The sequence below is a fragment of the Triticum urartu genome, chromosome 6A, assembly GCF_056163025.1.
Source record: "Triticum urartu cultivar PI428250 chromosome 6A, HENAU_Tu73, whole genome shotgun sequence".
Classification (NCBI taxonomy): domain Eukaryota; kingdom Viridiplantae; phylum Streptophyta; class Magnoliopsida; order Poales; family Poaceae; genus Triticum; species Triticum urartu.
In genome coordinates this window covers 3288232-3316081 of record NC_141878.1, presented here as the reverse complement: position 1 = coordinate 3316081, position 27850 = coordinate 3288232, and the positions used below count along the sequence as shown (strand labels likewise).

The following is a 27850-nucleotide window of genomic DNA, read 5'->3' as shown; positions in this document are numbered from 1 at the left end:
GACCGCAATGGTGCCCATCACCATCAAGGACTCCTATGACCGACTCATTGTAAACTAGTATTGGCCATCATACACTGTAAGACTGCACTGACTGACTTCTGGTGATACCAACCTTTTGAAACGATCAAGTCTCGCGCCGACATATCATATGCATATCTCTGCATGGTACGTAACAGCCTTTGTGTTGCTGACAGATGGCAAACTCTGAATCAAGGCGGGCATTTGAGTGCTATGCTGACGACGGACAGAAATATTACTAGACCAGTTAAGCTAAGCTAGCATATATATGAAACACATACGCAAATGCTACTTGCAAACCAAACCAAGAGCGCATGCAACGAGGGACACAACAATATGGGTCGTCATCGCATAGCCATGAGCTTGCTACACTCACTTGTTGCCATCATGTTGATCATTGGTACGAGCGCTGACGATGAGGCCGCGCTGCTTGCTTTCAAAGCACAGCTCGGCCCTCGCAGCTCGCTGCTGGCCTCCTGGAACACCAGCGGCGGCTTCTGCAGCTGGGAAGGCGTGACCTGCAACCGCAGGCCGGCGCAGGTGGTGGCGCTGAGATTGACTGGCGCTGGGCTCGCCGGAGCACTCTCCCCGGCCATCGGGAACCTAACGTTCCTGCGGACGCTCGACCTGAGCTTTAACTCTCTTCACGGGGACACTCCGGCCAGCCTAGGCCGCCTCCGCCGCCTGCAGAGACTTTACTTAGACGACAACTCCTTCTCGGGTACGTTGCCGGCAAACCTAACCTCATGTGTTAGCCTGACTGAAATCAGACTGGACAACAACACACTTGGTGGGCGCATCCCGGCTGATCTCGGTGAGATGTTCACAAACTTGGTACTGATCACGTTGAGAAACAACCACTTCATAGGGCCCATCCCAGCGTCGCTGGCCAATCTGTCCTATCTAGAGATACTCGACCTCTCCGGTAACCAACTCACTAGCTCGATCCCTCCAGGTCTCGGTACCATCGAGAGCATGAAGTATTTCAAACTAGTTGGAAACCTCCTCACTGGTATGCTGCCAACTTCTCTCTACAACTGGTCATCGCTCGAATTCTTGTTTGTAGGAATTAATATGCTAGACGGAAGCATTCCAGATGATATCGGTAACAATTTCCCCAAGTTGGAATTTCTCAACTTAAATTCTAATCACTTCACTGGGGTCCTCCCTTCATCACTTTCCAATATGTCTAATCTCAGACATCTTTGTCTCGCTTTAAATAGATTTAGTGGGTATGTGCCTCCAACATTGGGGAGGCAGGGAGCTCTCCCATTACTAAACTTGGCTGAAAATAAACTTGAAGCAAATGACCACAAAGGGTGGGAATTCATCACTTCTTTGGCAAACTGTAGCCGACTGGAGCAATTGGAACTCGGCACAAATTCTTTTGGAGGACAGCTACCGGGTTCAATTGTGAATCTCTCAATGACTCTCCATGACTTATATATAGCACACAATGGGATCTCTGGGGTTATTCCTACAGACATCGGCAATTTGGTCGGTCTCAGAAGGCTTATGATTGCAAATACTTCCATATCTGGAGTGATTCCAGAAAGCATTGGCAAGCTGGAGAACTTGATCGATCTAAGCCTGTACACCAATAGATTGTCTGGCCTCATACCGCCCATGCTAGGAAACCTTTCACGTTTGATTATCGTTAATGCACGTAACAACAACTTGGAGGGGCCAATTCCAGTAAGCTTGGGAAATTTGAGAAACCTCTTCGTAGTTGATTTGGCAAAGAATTACCATCTTAACGGCTCAATACCAAGAGTGATTTTAAAATTACCCAACCTTTCCTGGTGTTTGGACTTGTCGTACAATTCCTTTTCTGGACCTATTCCTGGTGAAGTTGGTAGCTTGATAAACCTTAATCGACTTACTCTGTCAGGAAACCGATTGTCTGGCAAGATACCCAACAGTATTCAGAATTGCATTGTGTTGGAATGGCTATCATTAGACAGTAATTTGTTTGAGGGAAGCATACCTCGAGCACTGACAAATATTAAGGGGCTCAGTGTACTAAACCTGACCATGAATAAGTTCTCTGGTAATATTCCTCATGCTCTTGCCAATATTAGAAATCTGGATGGGTTGTACCTAGCACACAACAACTTTTCAGGACCGATCCCAATAGTTCTACAGAATTTGACATCATTGTCAGAACTGGATGTATCCTTCAACAATTTGCAAGGTGAGGTGCCAATTGAAGGTGTTTTCAGAAACATCACTTACGCAGCGATTGCCGGGAACATCAATTTGTGTGGTGGTACACCTCTACTTCATTTGGCTCCATGCCCTACGAGCAAGAACAAAATAAAGATGCCAAAGTCTCTTGTAATTTTACTAGCGACAACTGGAGCAATCTTTTTCACACTTTCAGTTATTCTTCTTGTTTGGGCACTCTGCAAGAATCTCAACCCAGGCCACAAGACATTAGCACAAAATTTAGTTGGTGATCATCATCACAAGAGAATCTCATATGTTGCATTATTGAGGGGAACTAATGAATTTTCAGAAGCCAACTTGCTTGGGAGAGGAAGTTATGGTGCAGTGTATAAGTGTGTTTTGGACACTGAAGAAAGAGCATTGGCTATCAAGGTGTTTAACCTTGGTCAATCTAGGTATTCCAAGAGTTTTGAGGTTGAGTGTGAGGCCATGAGGAGAATACGACACCGTTGTCTCATTAAGATCATTACTTCTTGTTCAAGCGTCAACCACCAAGGTCAAGAGTTCAAGGCATTGATTTATGAGTTCATGCCCAATGGTAACTTGGATGGTTGGCTTCATCAGTCTCAAGAGCCCACTGCAAACAACACGCTAAGCCTTGCCCAGAGGCTAGATATGGCTGTGAATGTTGTGGATGCAGTAGAATATCTGCACAACCACTGTCAACCATTGGTAATACATTGTGATCTTAAGCCAAGCAACATTCTTCTTGCTGAAGATATGAGCGCACGAGTTGGAGACTTTGGCATATCAAAGATCCTTCAAGAAAATACAAGAGAAGGGGTGCAAACTTCATATAGCTCAACTGGAATTAGAGGTTCCATAGGCTATGTTGCTCCAGGTGACGGAAACTTTTCTAACTTTCTATTTTACTTTTCAGTAGAATATGGCATGTTAACCACAAGACATTGCATAATTGCAGAGTACGAAGAATGTTCTACAGTCTCAACAGCCGGTGACATTTATAGTCTTGGCATATTGCTGCTCGAGATGTTTACAGGAAGGAGCCCAACAGAAGACACATTTAGAGATTCATTGGATCTGCACAGGTTTGTTGAGGATGCTCTTCCAGACAGAACCTTGGAGATAGCTGACCCCACAATGTGGCTGCACAATGGACGACATGATAGCACTACAAGTATTAGGATCCAGCAGTGCTTGGTCTCGGTCTTGAGACTTGGTATATCCTGCTCAAAGCAACAACCTCGAGAACGAGCATTGACGAGAGATGCAGTGGTGGAGATGCACACAATCAGAGATGCATACCTTCAGTTTACAAGGGAGCATGGAGCAGAAAGAGAAGCCTCGACCGAGCATCGACATGATCCTGCATAATAATAAAATTACCCATCGTTTCACTTAGTAATTGTTCTCGATGCTATGTTGCCCTACAATTTTATTTAAAAAATGCACAACCATGGGGTTCTGTAATAATAGCATTAGAGAAGGTTGTAGGGAGTTCAGAAATCAAGCAGTGTAATTGTTCTTCCACTATTTCAGAATTGTACACATGCAGGCTATATTATTACTTCATGCTTCAGACTGTAGAGAGTTTGAGAAGTTCCTTTTTGTCTATTTTCTTATTCTAATTTTTTTCCAAGCAATGATCCGAATTTATTGTTTGTATTACTATAAGGATAGCGATGCCTGAAAATGTAGACACAATATTTGACAAGTTTTAGATGCGCACCTCCTGTTTGTCTGTGAGCATATAGAAGTGTAGACGAGGAGAGGAATGAGAGAATGCACCTTGGGTGCTCTCGAGTGTATTACTCACGCTAATATAGCCGGGTTACAGAGGGGGCGCCGAGCGCAGTTACATGAGGCGCGAGGTCCGCGAGGTGGTGCTACAACGTGGGCATGCACGAGTACGTGCAGGAGTGCTAGACTAGAGACATTACAGTCAACACCCCGCCGTACTCTGAGCATCGGGTGGCCGGAGAGGCCGCGTGCGGAGGCGGTGGCGGCGTACCTGTACGCATCGAAGGCGAGCCCTCGTGCTCGTGTGTGCCTGTGTTTTTCTTTTACAATTCTGCTCGCTCGTGTGTATTTCTTCTCCATCGTATGGCCGAGGCTCACCCACGGAACGTTTTCTCTACAGACTTAAAATAGCATTATGGGTTGAATACGTAATTTATGAGTGGTTTTTTTATAAAAATGCCACGACGATGAATCTAATAAAGTCAGTCCGTCCTTTATTATTATTAGGGAAAGATGTATGGATAATTTGTGCTATTTTTTATACGAACTATGATGAATATTGGCCGGTTTGCATGAAATTTGTCGTGTTAGATCAAAAGCGGGTTAAAACGTATCCGAGCAGTGTTGAATAACGATGCTCCCGCATCCATGTCCGTGGACTGGTCTTCCTTAACTCGTGCATCCATCTCTTGTCTCCGGCAGACATTGATGATGATATGTTGCCCGCGGCACAACAAAGGAGACGAAGAGAGGAGCGGCCGGCAATATCGTACATCATCATCCTGTCTTGCTGTTCACCTCCTTACGTATATCAAGTGCAACATGCCCATCAGGGCCGGCCAGTAGTAATATTTTTATTTTATCCCGGACCGCAATGGTGCCCATCACCATCAAGGACTCCTATGACCGACTCATTGTAAACTAGTATTGGCCATCATACACTGTAAGACTGCACTGACTGACTTCTGGTGATACCAACCTTTTGAAACGATCAAGTCTCGCGCCGACATATCATATGCATATCTCTGCATGGTACGTAACAGCCTTTGTGTTGCTGACAGATGGCAAACTCTGAATCAAGGCGGGCATTTGAGTGCTATGCTGACGACGGACAGAAATATTACTAGACCAGTTAAGCTAAGCTAGCATATATATGAAACACATACGCAAATGCTACTTGCAAACCAAACCAAGAGCGCATGCAACGAGGGACACAACAATATGGGTCGTCATCGCATAGCCATGAGCTTGCTACACTCACTTGTTGCCATCATGTTGATCATTGGTACGAGCGCTGACGATGAGGCCGCGCTGCTTGCTTTCAAAGCACAGCTCAGCCCTCGCAGCTCGCTGCTGGCCTCCTGGAACACCAGCGGCGGCTTCTGCAGCTGGGAAGGCGTGACCTGCAACCGCAGGCCGGCGCGGGTGGTGGCGCTGAGATTGACTGGCGCTGGGCTCGCCAGAGCACTCTCCCCGGCCATCGGGAACCTAACGTTCCTGCGGACGCTCGACCTGAGCTTTAACTCTCTTCACGGGGACATTCCGGCCAGCCTAGGCCGCCTCCGCCGCCTGCAGAGACTTTACTTAGACGACAACTCCTTCTCGGGTACGTTGCCGGCAAACCTAACCTCATGTGTTAGCCTGACTGAAATCAGACTGGACAACAACACACTTGGTGGGCGCATCCCGGCTGAGCTCGGTGAGAAGCTCACAAACTTGGTACTGATCACGTTGAGAAACAACCACTTCATAGGGCCCATCCCAGCGTCGCTGGCCAATCTGTCCTATCTAGAGATACTCGACCTCTCCCGTAACCAACTCACTAGCTCCATCCCTCCAGGTCTCGGTACCATCGAGAGCATGCAGTATTTCAATCTAGTTGGAAACCTCCTCACTGGTATGCTTCCAACTTCTCTCTACAACTGGTCATCGCTGGAATTCTTGTTTGTAGGAATTAATATGCTAGACGGAAGCATTCCAGATGATATCGGTAACAATTTCCCCAAGTTGGAATTTCTCAACTTAAATTCTAATCACTTCACTGGGGTCCTCCCTTCATCACTTTCCAATATGTCTAATCTCAGACATCTTAGTCTCGCTTTAAATAGATTTAGTGGGTATGTGCCTCCAACATTGGGGAGGCACGGAGCTCTCCAATTACTAAACTTGGCTGAAAATAAACTTGAAGCAAATGACCACAAAGGGTGGGAATTCATCACTTCTTTGGCAAACTGTAGCCGACTGGAGCAATTGGTACTCGGCACAAATTCTTTTGGAGGACGGCTACCGGGTTCAATTGTGAATCTCTCAATGACTCTCCATGACTTATATATAGCACACAATGGGGTCTCTGGGGTTATTCCTACAGACATCGGCAATTTGGTCGGTCTCAAAAGGCTTATGATTGCAAATACTTCCATATCTGGAGTGATTCCAGAAAGCATTGGCAAGCTGGAGAACTTGATCGATCTAAGCCTGTACACCAATAGATTGTCTGGCCTCATACCGCCCATGCTAGGAAACCTTTCACGTTTGATTATCGTTAATGCACGTAACAACAACTTGGAGGGGCCAATTCCAGTAAGCTTGGGAAATTTGAGAAACCTCTTTGTAGTTGATTTGTCAAAGAATTACCATCTTAACGGCTCAATACCAAGAGTGATTTTAAAATTACCCAACCTTTCCTGGTGTTTGGACTTGTCGTACAATTCCTTTTCTGGACCAATTCCTGGTGAAGTTGGTAGCTTGATAAACCTTAATCGACTTACTCTGTCAGGAAACCGATTGTCTGGCAAGATACCCAACAGTATTCAGTTTTGCATTGTGTTGGAATGGCTATCATTAGACAGTAATTTGTTTGAGGGAAGCATACCTCGAGCACTGACAAATATTAAGGGGCTCAGTGTACTAAACCTGACCATGAATAAGTTCTCTGGTAATATTCCTCATGCTCTTGCCAATATTAGAAATCTGGATGGGTTGTACCTAGCACACAACAACTTTTCAGGACCGATCCCAATAGTTCTACAGAATTTGACATCATTGTCAGAACTGGATGTATCCTTCAACAATTTGCAAGGTGAGGTGCCAATTGAAGGTGTTTTCAGAAACATCACTTACGCAGCGATTGCCGGGAACATCAATTTGTGTGGTGGTACACCTCTACTTCATTTGGCTCCATGCCCCACGAGCAAGAACAAAATAAAGATGCCAAAGTCTCTTGTAATTTTACTAGCGACAACTGGAGCAATCTTTTTCACACTTTCAGTTATTCTTCTTGTTTGGGCACTCTGCAAGAATCTCAACCCAGGCCACAAGACATTAGCACAAAATTTAGTTGGTGATCATCATCACAAGAGAATCTCATATGTTGCATTATTGAGGGGAACTAATGAATTTTCAGAAGCCAACTTGCTTGGGAGAGGAAGTTATGGTGCAGTGTATAAGTGTGTTTTGGACACTGAAGAAAGAGCATTGGCTATCAAGGTGTTTATCCTTGGTCAATCTAGGTATTCCAAGAGTTTTGAGGTTGAATGTGAGGCCATGAGAAGAATACGACACCGTTATCTCATTAAGATCATTACTTCTTGTTCAAGCGTCAACCACCAAGGTCAAGAGTTCAAGGCATTGATTTATGAGTTCATGCCCAATGGTAACTTGGATGGTTGGCTTCATCAGTCTCAAGAGCCCACTGCAAACAACACGCTAAGCCTTGCCCAGAGGCTAGATATGGCTGTGAATGTTGTGGATGCAGTAGAATATCTGCACAACCACTGTCAACCATTGGTAATACATTGTGATCTTAAGCCAAGCAACATTCTTCTTGCTGAAGATATGAGCGCACGAGTTGGAGACTTTGGCATATCAAAGATCCTTCAAGAAAATACAAGAGAAGGGGTGCAAACTTCATATAGCTCAACTGGAATTAGAGGTTCCATAGGCTATGTTGCTCCAGGTGACGGAAACTTTTCTAACTTTCTATTTTACTTTTCAGTAGAATATGGCATGTTAACCACAAGACATTGCATAATTGCAGAGTACGGAGAATGTTCTACAGTCTCAACAGCCGGTGACATTTATAGTCTTGGCATATTGCTGCTCGAGATGTTTACAGGAAGGAGCCCAACAGAAGACACATTTAGAGATTCATTGGATCTGCACAGGTTTGTTGAGGATGCTCTTCCAGACAGAACCTTGGAGATAGCTGACCCCACAATGTGGCTGCACAATGGACGACATGATAGCACTACAAGTATTAGGATCCAGCAGTGCTTGGTCTCGGTCTTGAGGCTTGGTATATCCTGCTCAAAGCAACAACCTCGAGAACGAGCATTGACGAGAGATGCAGTGGTGGAGATGCACACAATCAGAGATGCATACCTTCAGTTTACAAGGGAGCATGGAGCAGAAAGAGAAGCCTCGACCGAGCATCGACATGATCCTGCATAATAATAAAATTACCCATCGTTTCACTTAGTAATTGTTCTCGATGCTATGTTGCCCTACAATTTCATTTAAAAAATGCACAACCATGGGGTTCTGTAATAATAGCATTAGAGAAGGTTGTAGGGAGTTCAGAAATCAAGCAGTGTAATTGTTCTTCCACTATTTCAGAATTGTACACATGCAGGCTATATTATTACTTCATGCTTCAGACTGTAGAGAGTTTGAGAAGTTCCTTTTTGTCTATTTTCTTATTCTAATTTTTTTCCAAGCAATGATCCGAATTTATTGTTTGTATTACTATAAGGATAGCGATGCCTGAAAATGTAGACACAATATTTGACAAGTTTTAGATGCGCACCTCCTGTTTGTCTGTGAGCATATAGAAGTGTAGACGAGGAGAGGAATGAGAGAATGCACCTTGGGTGCTCTCGAGTGTATTACTCACGCTAATATAGCCGGGTTACAGAGGGGGCGCCGAGCGCAGTTACATGAGGCGCGAGGTCCGCGAGGTGGTGCTACAACGTGGGCATGCACGAGTACGTGCAGGAGTGCTAGACTAGAGACATTACAGTCAACACCCCGCCGTACTCTGAGCATCGGATGGCCGGAGAGGCCGCGTGCGGAGGCGGTGGCGGCGTACCTGTACGCATCGAAGGCGAGCCCTCGTGCTCGTGTGTGCCTGTGTTTTTTTTCTTTTACAATTCTGCTCGCTCGTGTGTATTTCTTCTCCATCGTATGGCCGAGGCTCACCCACGGAACGTTTTCTCTACAGACTTAAAATAGCATTATGGGTTGAATACGTAATTTATGAGTGGTTTTTTTATAAAAATGCCACAACGATGAATCTAATAAAGTCAGTCCGTCCTTTATTATTATTAGGGAAAGATGTATGGATAATTTGTGCTATTTTTTATACGAACTTTGATGAATATTGGCCGGTTTGCATGAAATTTGTCGTGTTAGATCAAAAGCGGGTTAAAACGTATCCGAGCAGTGTTGAATAACGATGCTCCCGCATCCATGTCCGTGGACTGGTCTTCCTTAACTCGTGCATCCATCTCTTGTCTCCGGCAGACATTGATGATGATATGTTGCCCGCGGCACAACAAAGGAGACGAAGAGAGGAGCGGCCGGCAATATCGTACATCATCATCCTGTCTTGCTGTTCACCTCCTTACGTATATCAAGTGCAACATGCCCATCAGGGCCGGCCAGTAGTAATATTTTTATTTTATCCCGGACCGCAATGGTGCCCATCACCATCAAGGACTCCTATGACCGACTCATTGTAAACTAGTATTGGCCATCATACACTGTAAGACTGCACTGACTGACTTCTGGTGATACCAACCTTTTGAAACGATCAAGTCTCGCGCCGACATATCATATGCATATCTCTGCATGGTACGTAACAGCCTTTGTGTTGCTGACAGATGGCAAACTCTGAATCAAGGCGGGCATTTGAGTGCTATGCTGACGACGGACAGAAATATTACTAGACCAGTTAAGCTAAGCTAGCATATATATGAAACACATACGCAAATGCTACTTGCAAACCAAACCAAGAGCGCATGCAACGAGGGACACAACAATATGGGTCGTCATCGCATAGCCATGAGCTTGCTACACTCACTTGTTGCCATCATGTTGATCATTGGTACGAGCGCTGACGATGAGGCCGCGCTGCTTGCTTTCAAAGCACAGCTCAGCCCTCGCAGCTCGCTGCTGGCCTCCTGGAACACCAGCGGCGGCTTCTGCAGCTGGGAAGGCGTGACCTGCAACCGCAGGCCGGCGCGGGTGGTGGCGCTGAGATTGACTGGCGCTGGGCTCGCCGGAGCACTCTCCCCGGCCATCGGGAACCTAACGTTCCTGCGGACGCTCGACCTGAGCTTTAACTCTCTTCACGGGGACATTCCGGCCAGCCTAGGCCGCCTCCGCCGCCTGCAGAGACTTTACTTAGACGACAACTCCTTCTCGGGTACGTTGCCGGCAAACCTAACCTCATGTGTTAGCCTGACTGAAATCAGACTGGACAACAACACACTTGGTGGGCGCATCCCGGCTGAGCTCGGTGAGAAGCTCACAAACTTGGTACTGATCACGTTGAGAAACAACCACTTCATAGGGCCCATCCCAGCGTCGCTGGCCAATCTGTCCTATCTAGAGATACTCGACCTCTCCCGTAACCAACTCACTAGCTCCATCCCTCCAGGTCTCGGTACCATCGAGAGCATGCAGTATTTCAATCTAGTTGGAAACCTCCTCACTGGTATGCTTCCAACTTCTCTCTACAACTGGTCATCGCTGGAATTCTTGTTTGTAGGAATTAATATGCTAGACGGAAGCATTCCAGATGATATCGGTAACAATTTCCCCAAGTTGGAATTTCTCAACTTAAATTCTAATCACTTCACTGGGGTCCTCCCTTCATCACTTTCCAATATGTCTAATCTCAGACATCTTAGTCTCGCTTTAAATAGATTTAGTGGGTATGTGCCTCCAACATTGGGGAGGCACGGAGCTCTCCAATTACTAAACTTGGCTGAAAATAAACTTGAAGCAAATGACCACAAAGGGTGGGAATTCATCACTTCTTTGGCAAACTGTAGCCGACTGGAGCAATTGGTACTCGGCACAAATTCTTTTGGAGGACGGCTATCGGGTTCAATTGTGAATCTCTCAATGACTCTCCATGACTTATATATAGCACACAATGGGGTCTCTGGGGTTATTCCTACAGACATCGGCAATTTGGTCGGTCTCAAAAGGCTTATGATTGCAAATACTTCCATATCTGGAGTGATTCCAGAAAGCATTGGCAAGCTGGAGAACTTGATCGATCTAAGCCTGTACACCAATAGATTGTCTGGCCTCATACCGCCCATGCTAGGAAACCTTTCACGTTTGATTATCGTTAATGCACGTAACAACAACTTGGAGGGGCCAATTCCAGTAAGCTTGGGAAATTTGAGAAACCTCTTCGTAGTTGATTTGGCAAAGAATTACCATCTTAACGGCTCAATACCAAGAGTGATTTTAAAATTACCCAACCTTTCCTGGTATTTGGACTTGTCGTACAATTCCTTTTCTGGACCAATTCCTGGTGAAGTTGGTAGCTTGATAAACCTTAATCGACTTACTCTGTCAGGAAACCGATTGTCTGGCAAGATACCCAACAGTATTCAGAATTGCATTGTGTTGGAATGGCTATCATTAGACAGTAATTTGTTTGAGGGAAGCATACCTCGAGCACTGACAAATATTAAGGGGCTCAGTGTACTAAACCTGACCATGAATAAGTTCTCTGGTAATATTCCTCATGCTCTTGCCAATATTAGAAATCTGGATGGGTTGTACCTAGCACACAACAACTTTTCAGGACCGATCCCAATAGTTCTACAGAATTTGACATCATTGTCAGAACTGGATGTATCCTTCAACAATTTGCAAGGTGAGGTGCCAATTGAAGGTGTTTTCAGAAACATCACTTACGCAGCGATTGCCGGGAACATCAATTTGTGTGGTGGTACACCTCTACTTCATTTGGCTCCATGCCCTACGAGCAAGAACAAAATAAAGATGCCAAAGTCTCTTGTAATTTTACTAGCGACAACTGGAGCAATCTTTTTCACACTTTCAGTTATTCTTCTTGTTTGGGCACTCTGCAAGAATCTCAACCCAGGCCACAAGACATTAGCACAAAATTTAGTTGGTGATCATCATCACAAGAGAATCTCATATGTTGCATTATTGAGGGGAACTAATGAATTTTCAGAAGCCAACTTGCTTGGGAGAGGAAGTTATGGTGCAGTGTATAAGTGTGTTTTGGACACTGAAGAAAGAGCATTGGCTATCAAGGTGTTTAACCTTGGTCAATCTAGGTATTCCAAGAGTTTTGAGGTTGAATGTGAGGCCATGAGAAGAATACGACACCGTTGTCTCATTAAGATCATTACTTCTTGTTCAAGCGTCAACCACCAAGGTCAAGAGTTCAAGGCATTGATTTATGAGTTCATGCCCAATGGTAACTTGGATGGTTGGCTTCATCAGTCTCAAGAGCCCACTGCAAACAACACGCTAAGCCTTGCCCAGAGGCTAGATATGGCTGTGAATGTTGTGGATGCAGTAGAATATCTGCACAACCACTGTCAACCATTGGTAATACATTGTGATCTTAAGCCAAGCAACATTCTTCTTGCTGAAGATATGAGCGCACGAGTTGGAGACTTTGGCATATCAAAGATCCTTCAAGAAAATACAAGAGAAGGGGTGCAAACTTCATATAGCTCAACTGGAATTAGAGGTTCCATAGGCTATGTTGCTCCAGGTGACGGAAACTTTTCTAACTTTCTATTTTACTTTTCAGTAGAATATGGCATGTTAACCACAAGACATTGCGTAATTGCAGAGTACGGAGAATGTTCTACAGTCTCAACAGCCGGTGACATTTATAGTCTTGGCATATTGCTGCTCGAGATGTTTACAGGAAGGAGCCCAACAGAAGACACATTTAGAGATTCATTGGATCTGCACAGGTTTGTTGAGGATGCTCTTCCAGACAGAACCTTGGAGATAGCTGACCCCACAATGTGGCTGCACAATGGACGACATGATAGCACTACAAGTATTAGGATCCAGCAGTGCTTGGTCTCGGTCTTGAGGCTTGGTATATCCTGCTCAAAGCAACAACCTCGAGAACGAGCATTGACGAGAGATGCAGTGGTGGAGATGCACACAATCAGAGATGCATACCTTCAGTTTACAAGGGAGCATGGAGCAGAAAGAGAAGCCTCGACCGAGCATCGACATGATCCTGCATAATAATAAAATTACCCATCGTTTCACTTAGTAATTGTTCTCGATGCTATGTTGCCCTACAATTTTATTTAAAAAATGCACAACCATGGGGTTCTGTAATAATAGCATTAGAGAAGGTTGTAGGGAGTTCAGAAATCAAGCAGTGTAATTGTTCTTCCACTATTTCAGAATTGTACACATGCAGGCTATATTATTACTTCATGCTTCAGACTGTAGAGAGTTTGAGAAGTTCCTTTTTGTCTATTTTCTTATTCTAATTTTTTTCCAAGCAATGATCCGAATTTATTGTTTGTATTACTATAAGGATAGCGATGCCTGAAAATGTAGACACAATATTTGACAAGTTTTAGATGCGCACCTCCTGTTTGTCTGTGAGCATATAGAAGTGTAGACGAGGAGAGGAATGAGAGAATGCACCTTGGGTGCTCTCGAGTGTATTACTCACGCTAATATAGCCGGGTTACAGAGGGGGCGCCGAGCGCAGTTACATGAGGCGCGAGGTCCGCGAGGTGGTGCTACAACGTGGGCATGCACGAGTACGTGCAGGAGTGCTAGACTAGAGACATTACAGTCAACACCCCGCCGTACTCTGAGCATCGGGTGGCCGGATGCACAGGATGGAACGGAATTCTTGGAATGCCGGCGTCAGGAGGCCCTTCGTCAGGATGTCGGCGAACTGCTGCGTGGTCGAGACATGGAGAACGCGCAGTTGGCCCACAACAACCTTCTCGCGGACAAAATGGATGTCGAGCTCGATGTGTTTGGTGCGCCGGTGATGCACTGGGTTGTCAGCCATGTAAACAGAGGAGATATTGTCGCAGTAGGTCACCGTGGCTGTGGGCAGAGGCACGCACAGTTCACCGAGAAGCTGGCGCAGCCAGCAGCATTCTGCAACGGCATTGGCGACGGCACAGTACTCCGCCTCCGCACTGGAGCGGGAGACGGTCGGTTGGCACTTCGATGACCAGGAGACGAGCGAGTTGCCGAGGAAGACGGCGTAGCCAGACGTGGAGCGGCGCGTATTGGGGCACCCGGCCCAGTCGGCGTCGGTGTAGGCCACCAGGTCGAGTGAAGTAGAGCAGTGCAGATGGAGCCCGTGCGTCGACGTGCCGCGCAGGTAGCGCAGGATCCGTTTGACGAGGGGGTGGTGCTACTCGCACGGGTCGTGCATGAAGAGGCAAGGTTGCTGGACCGCATAGGCGAGGTCAGGGTGCGTGAGAGTGATGTACTGGAGCGCGCCCACCAGGCTACGGTACTCCGAGGCGTCGCGGACGGGCGCGCCCACGGCGGCGGACATCTTCGAATGCGTGTCCACTGGCGTTGACACGGGCTTGCAAGCGGTCACGTTGGCACGATCCAATAGCTCGTCAGGATACTTCTGTTGGGAGAGTTAGAAGCTGGCGCGGCTCCACATCAAAAATTCTGTTTTTATCATTTACCTACTCGAGGACGAGCAGGAATTAAGCTTGGGGATCCTTGATACGTCTCCAACGTATCTATAATTTTTTATTGTTCCATGCTATTATATTATTTGTTTTGGATGTTAATGCGCTTTATTTTACACTTATATTATTTTTGGGACTAACCTATTAACCCAAGGCACAGTGCAAATTGCTGTTTTTTTTGCCTATTTCAGTGTCTCGTAGAAAAAGAATATCAAACGGAGTCCAAACGGAATGAAACTTTCGGGAGCGTGATTTTTGGAACAAACATGATCCATAGGACTTGGAGTGGACGTCAAGAAACGAACGATGCGTCCACGAGGCAGGGGGCGCGGCTACCCCCCTGTGCGCGCCCTCCCCTCTCGTGGGCCCCTCATGGCTCAACCAAACTACTTCTTCCTCCTATATATGTTCACATACTCCGAAAACATCCAGGAGCACCACGAAACCCTATTTCCACCGCCGCAACCTTCTATAACCAAGAGATCCCATATTGGGGTCTTTTTCGGAGCTTCGCCGGAGGGGGCATTGATCACAGAGGTCCTCTACATCAACTCCATGGCCCCTCCATTGATGTGTGACTAGTTTACTTCAGACCTTCAGGTCCATAGTTAGTAGCTAGATGGCTTCTTCTCTCTCTTTAAATCTCAATACAAAGTTCTCCTCGATCTTGTTCGAGATCTATTCGATGTAACTCTTTTTGGGGTGTGTTTGTCGATATCCGATGAATTGTGGGTTTATGATCTTGTCTATCTATGAACAATATTTGATTCTTCTCTGAAATCTTTTGGTGCACGGGCCAGTCGCGCGCGGCGGCGACGGTGAGGACAGCACGGATGGTAGCTGCTTTGACCACTGGCGAGAATGTCTTATCAAAGTCCACACCAGGGCGTTGCGAGAACCCGCGGACTACCCATCTTGCCTTGTAGCGATCCAGGGATCCATCAGCTTTGAGCTTATGCCTGGAGAACCATTTTCCCGTGACAATGTTGGCACCCCTGGGCCGAGGCACGAGCGTCCATGTCCTGTTCGCCATGAGCGCAGTGTATTCATCCTGCATAGCGGTTAGCCAATGGATATCACAAAGCGCGGCGGACACGGACTTGGGCACGGGTGAGATGGTGGAGACGGCAGAAGCAGTGTTTGTTTCAGCATATTTGGGGTTGGGAAGGAACTTGCCGGCGCGCCCACGGGTGATCATAGCGTGCGTGGGCACGTGGGAGGCGCGAGCAGGCAACGGTGTGCTGGGGTTGCTGTTGGAGCATTGGCGGGACTGGAGTTCACGGTAGGTGCGGAGTCCGGCGACGCGGTGAACGTAGGAGAGTCAGCAGCTACCAGAGAGCTGGGTGTTGTGTGTGGGTCATGGTGACGATCGGAGAGCTGGGCAGGTGTGCGACCGTGATAGGAGGTGGGGAAGTGGTAGGGCATGGTCGGGATCGCTGCGAGCCAGGCCGGCGTGGGACGACTGGCAGGGGTAGCTGATCAGTTTCATCGTTAGGAGGTGTGGATTCAGTGGTAGCATGGGAGATGGGGAAGTGGGTCTCGTCGAAGACGACATGGCATGAGACGAGAACGCTGTTGTTTGTGCGATCGAGGCAGCGGTATCCCTTGTGCTCGGAGGAATAGCCGGGGAAGACACAAGCTGCAGAGCGCAGAGCGAGTTTGTGCGGGGTAGTGGCTGTGATGTTGGGGTAGCAGAGACACCGAAACACGCGCACCGACGCGTTGTCAGGGTGTATGTCGTGGAGAAGGAAGAAGGGGGTGTGGTCGTGGCGAGTGCGACACGAGCGAAGGTTGAGGAGGAATGTGGCCGTGTTAAGAGCTTCGACCCAGTACGTGAACGGCATGGATGTGTGTGTGAGGAGCGAGCGAACAGTGTCGTTCAGGGTGCGGAGTACTCGGTCAGCTCGCCCGTTTTGTGGTGATTTGTATGGGCAAGAAAAACGAAGAGAGATGCCCTCGTTGGAGAGGAAGGCGCGAGCAATATAGTTGTCGAACTCTCATCCGTTGTCGCACTGGAGAGCGAGCAAGTTCAGGTTGAACTGTCGACGAGCGAAGCGGGCAAATCATCGTATAAGAGGAAAAACTTCAGATTTGCGATGAAGGGGATATGTCCACAAAAAGTGACTATAATCATTGAGAAGAACAAGATAGTACTGCTTGCCTGATACACTGGGCACGGGCGAGGTCCAAACGTCGCAGTGCACTAACTGAAAAGGAAAGTACGACACATGTTCTGAAGAAGAAAACGGGAGCCTAACGCTCTTTCCTAACTGACAGTCATGGAAGATGTGTGACGGCGAGCCGGGGAGATGGACGGAGCAGGCACACAGCATGCGGTGGAGGACGTCATGGCCTGGGTGGCCCAGTCGTTGATGCCACCGGTCCAGCGAGGCGACACTTGCGGCGTGGGTGAGGTGGCGATCGGGCTGCGTGACTGGGTAGATTTCATCGTTAGATTTACACCGGAGGATCACCCGCTTCGTCCTTCGATCCTTGACAAAGAAACCCACATCGTCAAATTCAACATTAACGGGATTGTCACGAGCTAGTTTCTTGACAGAGACAAGATTTTTGATGAGGTTGGGAGAGACTAGAACATGGCGCAGGGTAAGAGGATCAGCAGACGTGGGGATGTGGGCAGTGCCAGAGTGTGTAACCGCGAACGATGATCCATCGCCAACCACTATGCGAGAAGAATGACAAGGGCTGGAGGAGGTGAGCAAACCTGACGACGAGGCCATGTGTGAGGATGCTCCGGTGTCCAGGTACCAGTCCCCGCTAGGCAACGGCGGATGCGGCTGCTGGACGTGCATGTTGTTGAGGGCGTGCACCAGCGAGGACTGGTCCCAGCCAGCCTGAGCTGAGGACGAGGACACCCCCGCCGTAGGCGCGCCGTAGAGAGGGTAAGGTGGGACGACGCCGGGGGTCCACTGCGCAGGAAGCGCGCCGTATGAGGCCGATGGCGGAGCAGAGTAGTGCGAGGCCACACCAGCGAACGGTGCGTGTCCACCAGGGAGAGGGCCGAGCACACCCGCGCTAGGGGCGTGCGGACACCACGGCACCGGCTAGGCGTGCACCATGCCCGTCCAGGGCGCGTGAGCCGACGGGGACGGGGCAAGCGGGCGCGGCGCTGGCACGTTGTTGCTGCAGTTGCCGATCTCCCGCGGCGCTTTGCCTTTTCCCTTGTTGCGGCCACCACCGCCACCGCGACGGTTCGGGCCACCGCCGCTTCCTGCGGCACCCCCGCCGGAGTTGGTGCTGGCAGGAGCGCGGGCGGCGTGAACGGCGATGTCGCTGGACGGCTCCGCGGACTGGCGACTCTCCTCGAGGAGGAGGAAAGCGCAGTAGCGGAGGAAGGAGGGGAAGGGTGTCTGCATCGTCAGGATGGGCACGGCGTAGCGCGGGCGTGGATGAAGACCGCAAAACATGTTGAGGACCTGCTCGCGGTCACCGACGGGCTCACTAGGGTCGAAGAGACGATCAGCGCAGTCCTTAAGGCGCGTGAAGTAGGAGAGGACCGAGCCAGATCCTTGCTCGATACGGCGGAAGTCGGTGGCGAGGAAGACCGCCTGATGCTCCCTGTTCTCCAAGAAGATGGAGGTGATCGCCGCCCAGAGTTCCGTGGCCGTGGTGCCGCGGAAGTGCACAAGCCCAAAGATCTCTGGGCTGATGCGGTTGTAGAGCCAGGAGACAATGTGGGCATCGTCCTGTAGCCAAAGAGGATCATTGGGCCGCGGCGCCCCATTGATGTGGGCGACGACACCGCTCTTCTGGAAGGTGACCTCGAACAGGGTGCGCCACTGGGAGAAGTTGGGTGGCTGCAAGGAAAGGACGATGGGGACATGCTGGTTGATGTAGATGGCAGCTAGGTGGGAGGGCGGCTGCGCAAGGTGCAGGTCGGGGGCGCCGGCGCCCGGGATGATGGTGCCGGTGCGCGAGGCCGCTGCGAGAGCTGAGGGGGTGAGGAGGGCGTTACGGCTCGGTGTGGCAGCGGCGGCGGCAGCAAAGGCGCCGTGAAGACCATGGTTGGGAGGGGGTGGGGGTGGTGGAGGAGGGGGCGGTGATGGGGCAACTATGTCGCCGGCAAGACGGAGCAGCGGAAGGCAGTTAGCGACGTTGGTGAGGCCTAGCGTCTGATACCATGTAGACAAGGAGAGGAATGAGAGAATGCACCTTGGGTGCTCTCGAGTGTATGACTCAGCCTAATATAGCCGGGTTACAGAGGAGGCGCCGAGCGCAGTTACATGAGGCGCGAGGTGCGCGAGGTGGTGCTACAACGTGGGCATGCACACGAGTACGTGCATGAGTGCTAGAATAGAGAAGTTACAGTCAACAAGAAAAGCATGGAGGATGGAGCGAAAGAGGAGCCTCGGCTTGAGTCATTTGAGCTGGAATGGTATGATCGTGCAATATATACAAGCCACTACAGATAGCAAGCCTTTGTGAGCATACCACAAAGTATATATTGTCCATGTCTATGTAAGCACCGATCACACACACACACACACGAGAGTGCTCAGAAGATAGTGGTTTTGCGTTGCGAATACTTGCAACTTTTCTGCATTTCTTCTTCTCCTCTTATTCTATTACAGAAGGGAAATGAGGCCACTAACGGTCCGAGAAAACAGCCATGCCGAGCCACAACGATCACGCCATCCCACGATCCAGCTCGTGCGGGGTGTGGACTAATTCTAAGGAAAAAACTTTCTAACAAACTTATCTACTCAGCTGACTAAGCAGCGTTTACTTTCTGCTAAGACTAAACTGACAAATACACAAGGTTTAAGTCCACAATCACTCCCTAAGCCTTGTGTGCTTCGTCGAGCTCCACCATCCCGATCTTCATGCGCTGCTCCTGAGTTTGAGTACCTTCGAATCTTCGCCGGTAGCTGTGAACCCCGGCGGCTGCACCACGTAAACCTCCTCTTCTAGCTCGCCGTTGAGGAAGGCGGACTTTACGTCCATGTGGTGCGCAGTCCAGCTCGCGCGCGCAGCCAGAGCGAGCAGGAGGCGGACGGACTCGAGCCTGGCCACCGGCGCGAACACCTCGTCGTAGTCGACGCCGTGCTTCTATACATATCCCTTCGCCACCAACCTCGCTTGTGCTTCACTACCGCACCGTGGGCATCTTTCTTGGTCTTGTATACCCATTTGAGGCCGATCGGACGGTGACCAGCGGGCAGGTCCACGAGCTCCCAGGTTTGGTTGGGTTCAATGGAGTTCATCTCTCCATCATCGCGTGGTGCCAGCACGTCTCACCTTTTGCTTTCTCAAAGGAGCCGGGCACCTCGCCCAGCGCGAGGTGCAGCTCGTCGATGAGTTCGTCGTCATCGATCTCGCCGTCAGCGTCGTCGAACTCCTCCAGCCCTGGAGGAGGCGCGTTCCGTGCCGCCTTCTCAGCCGTGTCCATGTAGCGAGGGTTGGGGAGGAAGATGCCGTCCTTGCCGCGCGTCGTCATCGGGTGCACCGGCGCAAGGTTGCCGGTCGTGCGCGCAGGAGCCGGGGGAGCCGTGGGCGCGGTAGTGGTCATCGCTGGGGTGTCGTCGTCGCCCCCGGTCGATGCTGTTGTCGTGGATGGCATGCTTGACAGGGACGCGGACTGAGCGGATGATCGCGGGGCGCCAGGCGATGAGGAGGAGCATGCCGTAGATGACGGACCGCCTGTGAGGATTGACATGGGCTCGATTGTAAAGCTCATACCTGCCCGGTCCGTGCCACTCTTCTCCCAGTCCCATGCTCGCGTCTCGTCGAAGCCGACATCACGGGAGACATGGACTCGGTTGCCCACCGGGTCGTAGAGCCGGTACGCCTTGCTCCCCGGCTCGTACCCGATCATAACCATGGCTTTGCTCCGGCCCTCAAGCTTGGAGAGGTGTGGGCGTGTGTTCTTGACATGCGCCACACTGCCGAACACGCGCAAGAAGTTGACGGAGGGCTTCCTGCCATGCCAGACCTCGAATGGCGTCTTGCCCGGTACGCTTCTGGAGTACGCCATATTGAGCACGAAAGCGGCTGTGGACACGGCCTCGCCCCAAAATTGCGGCGGCACTCCCATCGCCTTGAGCATGCACCGGGTCGTCCCGATGACGGTTTGGTTGCGCCTCTCCACCACGCCATTCTGTTGGGGCGAGTATGGCGCGGTGAGGTGCCTCTGGACCCCAAGATCAGCAAGATGTGCGCTGAACTCGCCGGAGTTGAACTCTCCGCCTCGGTCAGAGCGGAAAGTGCGCAGCTTCTCGCGCTCTGCGTGTGCCTGGAAGCGCTGGATCGCCTCGGCTGCCTCGTCCTTGCTCTGGAGCAGGTACAACCACATGAACCTGCTGTGATCATCCACAAGCAACAGGAAGTAACGCTTGCTGCCCAGAGTGGGCGGCGAGATAGGCCCGCAAAGATCACCATGCACAAGCTCAAGCGGCTCGGTGGTGCGGTAGTTAGCCTGTTGAGGGAAAGGCGCTCGCCGCTGCTTGCCCACTAGGCAAGTGTCGCAAACCTGCTTGCAGTGGTGGACGAGGCATGCCCTTGACCATGGTCTGACGTGCCAGCCGCTCGAGGCCGTCGAAGTGTTGGTCCCCGAAGCGCCCGTGCCAGCCGCTCGAGGCCGTCGAAGTGTTGGTCCCCGAAGCGCCCGTGCCAGCGCCACGCCTCATCCCCGGAGTGCGCAGCGAGGCAGACGGGGTTGGCGAGCTGTAACGGGCGATGTAGAGCCTGTTGCGGGTGCGCGGCACTCTGGCCAGGATGCGGTGCTAGCGGTCGCGCACCGCCATGATGCCGGCTTCGACGTGCGTGGGGCCGCCGTTCTCGTAGAGCTGCCCGATGGACACGATGTTGCTCTTGAGCCGTGGGATCCAGTACACGTTGGTGAGTGCACGATGCCCGTCGTCAGCCGCGGCGAACAGGACGGTGCCCCGCCCTTGGATTGACACGAGCAAGCCGTCCCCAAACCTGACCGAGCCATGAATGCCCTTGTCCAGCTCGGCGAACTCCGCCTCGTCACCGGTCATGTGGTTCGATGCACCCGTGTCGAGGTACCAGGCCGCGTCCTGATCTCCGGGAGCGCGGCAGAGTTCCATGCGGGCGCACGACTCGTTGAGGAAGAAGACCTCCTCACACGCTCCAGCACGCGGCGTGACGGCCGCAGCTGTCAGGGAGGCCTCCTCGATCATCAGTAGACCCGGATCGTCGTCCTCGCCTGCTTGGCCATGTGCAAGGAGGGAATGTTCCTCCTCGCGTTTCTTCTTGCGGCAGTCCCGGGCCCAGTGGCCTGCGATGCCACAGTAGTAACACTTGTCACGATCCGCGTCGCCGCCGCCGTTCTTCCCACCACGGGCGTGAGTGCCGGCAGGGGACTTGCCTTTTTCGCCTCGTGCACCGCCGTGGCCACGTCCGCGGCCACGCCCTAGTCCGCGCGCCTGTGAACCTGACGAGTTGCTGCCGCTTGCGCCGTTGTTCGTCGTACGCTTCTCGTACGCGCGCTAGTCCTCCAGGGTCATCAGAAGGCGACCGGCATCATCGCCTCCGCCGTCTTGGTCGAGGCGTTCCTCCGCCACCTTGAGCCGTCCGGTGAGCTCCTCCACCGTCAGGGTGTCGAGGTCGACCAACGTCTCGATGGAGAGTGCCACCTGAGCATATTTGCGGGGCACAACACGAAGGAACTTACGTACCACACGTGCGTCCCCGACGGGAGCACCATGGATGGAGAGGTTGTTGACGAGCCTGGTGAGGCTCATCGCAAAGTCGTCGATGTTCTCGCCGGGCTTGAAACGGATATCCTCAAATTCTCGACGGAGGCCCTGGGCCTTGGCCTCGCGCAAGGCGGCCGAGCCCATCCGCATGGTCTTGACGGCGTCCCAGGCCTGCTTCGCCGTCTCCTTCGTGGAGAGGACCGCGAGCATCTCCTCTGGCACCGCCCGGAGGACGGCCTCCATTGTGGTGTGGTCATTGTGGTAGTCGGTGATTCCAGTGGTGACGGCGTCCCATAGCCCGCGAGTTTGCAGGATGGCTCTCATCAGGAGAGACCAGCTGCCGTAGTTGCTCCGGGTCAGTGTTGGGAACACCGTTGGGAGGGCCACCTCGCGTCTCTGCACCACCGGCGCGGCGACCTCGCGCCCGCGCACGGTGCGGCTATGCCTAGCCCTGGGAGACCGCGAGAGCGTGCGCCCACATGTCGGCGATGGAGTTCGGGACCCGCCATCGGAGTCCTTTCGCGACCACTCGCCGGAGCCCTTCCGGGGCTCCTTGCTTCCCGCCATGACCGCCGGGTCGTACTAACGGCTCTGTTTCCAATTGTAAGCACCGATCACACACACACACACATACACACACACACACACGAGAGTGCTCAGAAGACAGTGGTTTTGCGTTGCGAACACTTGCAACTTTTCTGCATTTCTTCTTCTCCTCTTATTGTGTTACAGAAGGGAAACGAGGCCACTAACGGCCCGAGAAAACAGCCAAGCCGAGCCACAACGATCGCGCCATCCCACGATCCAGCTCGTGCGGGGTGTGGACTACTTCTAAGGAAAAAAACTTTCTAACAAACTTATCTACTCAGCTGACTAAGCAGCGTTTATTTTCTGCTAAGACTAAACTGACGAATACACAAGGTTTAAGTCCACAGTCTATAGGAAAAAAACATAGGGGACAGTAGGCAATAGCACAAGTAGAAATTGACCCTTATATTCGAAAGCATAAGCAGTATATCACAAATATGATTGTCCAAAAATTAAACAGAAATCACAAACTAGAAAGCATAAGGGGGGCAGTAGGCAGCAGCAGCAATAGAAATATTTCACATAGAGCACAAGCAATTTGCACATGGTCTTATTTTTTCCCTCCCCTCCCGAGCCGCTCCCGCACGGCGACCGGGAGGGCAAACCCCAGCGCCGCCAAGCGAGCTCTCCCTTCTCCTGCCCTCTCCTCGCCGCCGCCGGGCTGTGCCGCCGGCAAAGCCCGGTCGGCGTCGGCGGCGGCGGGGCATCTCCTCCCCATGCGCGGTGTCGGCAGGCGCGGGCGTCTGCATTGAGTGGTGGCGGCGCGCTCGCGGCGAGGCGTGATGGCGCGATGGCGGGCGGCGCGGGGGCGAGTGGCGCGGCCTGCTGCTCCCGCTGGCACCTGGCCGAGGCGTGGAGGCTGCGCGGGCCGCCGGGCTGGCTCGGTCTGGCTCGGCCAGATCTGGCCGCCTGGGCTACGCGGGCACCGCCGGGGCTGCCACCGGCGGGTGGTCCGGTGCTGGTATGCTGGGGCGGCGGCCCCAGGCTGAGGCGGATTCGCTGTCTTCTCCCCGGAGTGGAGTCCCGTCATGGTGGCTGGTTGGGAGTTGCGGCGGCGTCCCGACGAAGGCGATGATGTCCCTGGCCGTGAGGGCGGCGGGGATGCGGCGGGTGGAGGCAGGCGCTGGTCGCCCTCGACCAGGGGCTGCGGTGGACGCGCCTACTAGGCGGCGTGGTGGTCTGCGGATGTGGCGCGGCGGCATTCGGTTCCCCTCTCCACGGTGATGGCCCAAGGTGGCAGCTTTGCCCCCCACTTCAAGTTTGCTGAGCTCCGGAGATGATGGGCGTGGCCAAGGAGAAATCCGGCGCGGCTACGGCTGTGGGCAACGGCGATGCTCGTGGGCACCGTCTCCTCCCTGGAGGCGTTGTCATGGCCATGTCCATCCGCTCTACTGACACCGGAGGAAACTCTAGGCTCGGTTCACCGGGCCAGGCAGCGGTGGCGTATCGGTGCCGTCCCCTTCTTGGAGGCGCTGCCTAGGTGCTTGGGGTGTCGTCCGGGCACGCGGCTGGTGGTTTTCCTCGCTCGCCTCGGCGGTGTGGCTTGGGTTGCAGGGCTGTCATGTGCGGGATGTTGCTGTGGACATGAGAATTCAGGGCGCTGTGTACTCCATCATCGATGCCTCATCGGCCATGTCTTCTTCGAGTCAGACTAGCTCCCGCTGTCTACTGGCCGATCTTCTAGGCACCATCGGTGGAGAGTGCGTTGATCTAGTTTGGTTAGGTGATTTGTCGTGCTATGACGTGTTTGATACCGGGGGTTGCGGCCTGTGCTCTGTGTCCGTACTTTTCGCCATTGTTTGGCTTAAGTTTGGGCAAGGGTGTTAGTTGCCGATGTTGTCACGGTGATTGTGGGTGTTAACCTCTCGGGGTGGCACATTGCCGAAAGGCGTTGTATCAACCGTCTTGGCTCTTCTTCTATGAATATATGATACGCATGCTTGTGCGTATTTGAGAAAAAAAACAGGAATCACATAGAGCAGGGCGAAGATGAAGACGACAAGCAGTTGACAACGAGAGTCCGGACGCGCACGGCCGGCAACCTGGACCTTACAATCAAGGGCGGCCGGCCATTACTTTTATTTTATCCCAAACTGCAACGGTGCCGGCCTCCCTTCGTTGCAACATGCCCGTTGGGGACCTGTAATGTAAAGTGAATATAAGCCATCAGACACTACAAGATTGAACTGACTGACTTATGGTCATACAAACTTTTGAAACGATCAAATCTTGCCGATATACATCATATTATATCGAGAAAAGTATACTTTTCGTCCCTTAATTCTTGGCGGAGTCTAGATTTGGTCATTCAACTTCAAAACCGGACAACTTGCACCCTTAACTTCTGAAACCGGACAAGATTCATCCCTGATCACAGTTTTGACCGGTTTTGGTGTTGTCCCACCCAGATTTTAACCGTTCCGACTCAAATTTGCCTACCTTTTCCAAGTCCACGTAATATTTTCAAATTTGGTTAGTTTTTTCAAATACGTGAACCTTTTTTAAATTTGTGTACTTTTTATTAAATCTGCGTACTTTTTCCAAGTTCATGTACTTTTTCAAATATGCGTATTTTTTTAAAGTTCATTTAGTTTTTTAAGTTCATTTAATTTTTTTAAATTTATGTACCTTTTCATATTCGGGTACATTTTTTTGAAAGAGTTCATGTTGAAAATTATATGCGAACTTGAAAAAAGTACGCAGATGTGGACTTCTCTTATGCAAAAATATGTGGATTTCAAAAATTATTTCAACTTGAAACATGTACGTGAATTTCAAACAAAGTTCATGGATTATAAAAGGAACACGGATTTGAAAAAAATGCAGACTTTGAAAAGCATGTGGATTTGAAATGAGTTTGCGAATTTCAAAACCAGTTCATGGCTTTGAAAAATACTTGGATTTGATCAAATTACACAAAGTTGGGAAAATACGGGGATTTGGAAAAAGTATGTAAATGTTAAAAGATCACAGATTTGAAAAAAGTACACGAATTTCAGAATAGTTCAGGGATTTGAAAATAGTATGTTTATTTTTGAAAAAAATTACGTGACCTTGAAAAAACTACATGGAGTTGAAAATTGTATTTGGATTTCAAAAAGTTCACGGATATAAAAAAAATTACACGAATATGAGTGAGCACGGGTCAATAACCGGGGTGAGTCAACAGCAAAACCATTCAAAACCGAGTTCAAGGATGAACCTTGTCCGATTTCGGTAGTTGGGGATGCAAGTTGTCCGGTTTTGAAGTTAAGAGACCAAATTTAGACTTCGCCGAGTGTCGAGGGACGAAAAGTATACTTTTCTCAGGATGGTAACAGCCTTTAATTTGCCTGCAGATGGAAAACCCTACATCAAGGTGGAGATGTTGAGCGTCGTGCTGACGACTGACGGAAATATTATTACCACACCACTTTCAACACCCCCACAACTGATAGAAATATATAAGGAACACGCAGATTCTACTTCCAATAGTATATAATATCCAATATTAATGTGCATATGGAAACAAGGGGAAAGATACGTGCGAACCTGTCATGTGCTGCCAAAGTGCCAAGATGTTCTAGACTGAATGTATATATATGAAGAGACAGACTGAAACAACGACGGACACGGACATTTGGGGGTCCAGAACCACAGAACTACAGATATGAAAATCTAACTTCATCCAGTGCATTCCTCTAAATGCACGACCAGAACCACAGAACCACTATCTAAAGATGAGGCGTTTGAACCTTTCAAGATGCTAAAGGCTGAAACAAAGACAGAACATAACCTGACGGTTCCTGCTCTACACACAGATCGCAGCGAGGAGTTTATGTCGAACGAGATCAACGACTACTGCGAGAAGATTGGCAGTGTTAGAGTTGTGTCGAATATTGTGTACAAGGTAGGTTACAGTTGGAATTGCAGTTGTATTGTGTTTAGATAGGATATGGAGTCGTGTCCAAGTAGGACGCTTATATCCTAGGCTTCTCTTATATAGCGGGGGTAGACACACGATGTAACCTATGCTAACATAATAGCACCGGAACGCAGGGGGAGCTGGCGGCATGTGCCGGTGTCCAGGGCAACCGGATGCGGTATTGTAGTGGTGTCACGGGGAGGAGCGCCCATAGTCATGCCCCGGGGATGTAGCCATATCGGTGAACTTCGTTAACAAATCTCGGTGTCGTGCTTGTGTGATTGCTTGGTTCTTGGATGATCAACGGAGTGCCTCTTATTTATTCTAACAAGTGGTATCATGAGCTTGGTCGGTGGAGGTCGGTTGTTGATCTAGAGGATGTCAGTTTGATCGATGGAGCGGCTGCGAGGGTTGCCAGGTGATTGCGGTGGGATCGAAGTTGTTCGTGGAGGTCAACGGAAAGATCAAAAGCAGTCTAAACGGTGAAAAGTAGCGGCAGGTTTGGATCAAAGCAGTGGTCGAGAGCAATCAGAGTTTTCGGCGAGTTCATACAGCAGCAAATTCGATCCGGGCAGGCAGCGGTAGGTTGGTTCGGTGCGGAAGCGCAGCAGCGAGGCACGCGTGGCGGTCCAAGAAGCTGTGTCAGGTGTAGCACGTACATAACGCGGTCCGCTCGGATGCTCGGAGTGCAGGAGGTTGGATCCAAGTGCGCGTGGCGGCTGAGGACCTGGCAACGACACGATCGATTGGGTGCAATACAGCGCATGTCTCTGGACTAGGTGCAGCGCGGAGGCCACGTGGCGCCAGGAGCAAGCAGGCCGTGCTGGGTCATGGCTCAGATAGATTGGGCCGTGAGGGAGCATGTGATAGCTGGTGGTCAAGGCGTGTTGTTCACAGGAGACTGCGGAGCGTACGGATATGCTGCTGAAGTGCCGAGACATGAGATTTGTTTGAAGACAAAAAGAGGATCGTGTCCTCACCTGACAAATAGGCAGGCAAATCAACTGGCGAACTAGAAA

At 50.6% G+C, this 27850-nt stretch overlaps 4 protein-coding genes and 1 pseudogene across 4 annotated transcripts; 3 read left to right on the top strand and 2 right to left on the bottom strand.

Annotated features, from left to right (window-relative positions):
• The first annotated feature begins 320 nt into the window (after window positions 1–320).
• On the top strand, window positions 321–3582 carry LOC147962951 (uncharacterized). Its single transcript, XM_087529414.1, has 3 exons — window positions 321–335; window positions 373–3088; window positions 3170–3582. The coding sequence occupies exons 1-3, from the start codon at window positions 333–335 to the stop codon at window positions 3580–3582; spliced, it is 3132 nt and encodes a 1043-aa protein (XP_087385540.1). The 5' UTR covers window positions 321–332.
• Window positions 3583–5135: 1553 nt separating this feature from the next.
• Window positions 5136–8397, top strand: LOC147962950 (uncharacterized). Its single transcript, XM_087529413.1, has 3 exons — window positions 5136–5150; window positions 5188–7903; window positions 7985–8397. The coding sequence occupies exons 1-3, from the start codon at window positions 5148–5150 to the stop codon at window positions 8395–8397; spliced, it is 3132 nt and encodes a 1043-aa protein (XP_087385539.1). The 5' UTR covers window positions 5136–5147.
• Window positions 8398–9953: 1556 nt separating this feature from the next.
• Window positions 9954–13215, top strand: LOC147962949 (uncharacterized). Its single transcript, XM_087529412.1, has 3 exons — window positions 9954–9968; window positions 10006–12721; window positions 12803–13215. Exons 1-3 carry the CDS (start codon window positions 9966–9968, stop codon window positions 13213–13215), a joined length of 3132 nt encoding a protein of 1043 aa, XP_087385538.1. The 5' UTR covers window positions 9954–9965.
• Window positions 13216–13783: 568 nt separating this feature from the next.
• LOC147962948 (uncharacterized) lies at window positions 13784–19882 on the bottom strand (annotated as a pseudogene).
• A 1518-nt stretch (window positions 19883–21400) lies between these two features.
• LOC147962947 (uncharacterized) lies at window positions 21401–21820 on the bottom strand. Its single transcript, XM_087529411.1, has one exon. The coding sequence runs from the start codon at window positions 21818–21820 to the stop codon at window positions 21401–21403; it is 420 nt and encodes a 139-aa protein (XP_087385537.1).
• Window positions 21821–27850: the final 6030 nt, after the last annotated feature.

Excerpts from the sequence above, each read along its gene's own strand:
- LOC147962951 (XM_087529414.1), top strand. Across the intron at positions 3,089-3,169 it reads CATAGGCTATGTTGCTCCAG|AGTACGAAGAATGTTCTACA; the intron begins GTGACGGAAACT and ends GCATAATTGCAG.
- LOC147962949 (XM_087529412.1), top strand. Across the intron at positions 12,722-12,802 it reads CATAGGCTATGTTGCTCCAG|AGTACGGAGAATGTTCTACA; the intron begins GTGACGGAAACT and ends GCGTAATTGCAG.
- LOC147962950 (XM_087529413.1), top strand. Across the intron at positions 7,904-7,984 it reads CATAGGCTATGTTGCTCCAG|AGTACGGAGAATGTTCTACA; the intron begins GTGACGGAAACT and ends GCATAATTGCAG.
- LOC147962947 (XM_087529411.1), bottom strand. The coding sequence starts at position 21,820 with ATGATCGAGGAGGCCTCCCTGACAGCTGCGGCCGTCACGCCGCGTGCT.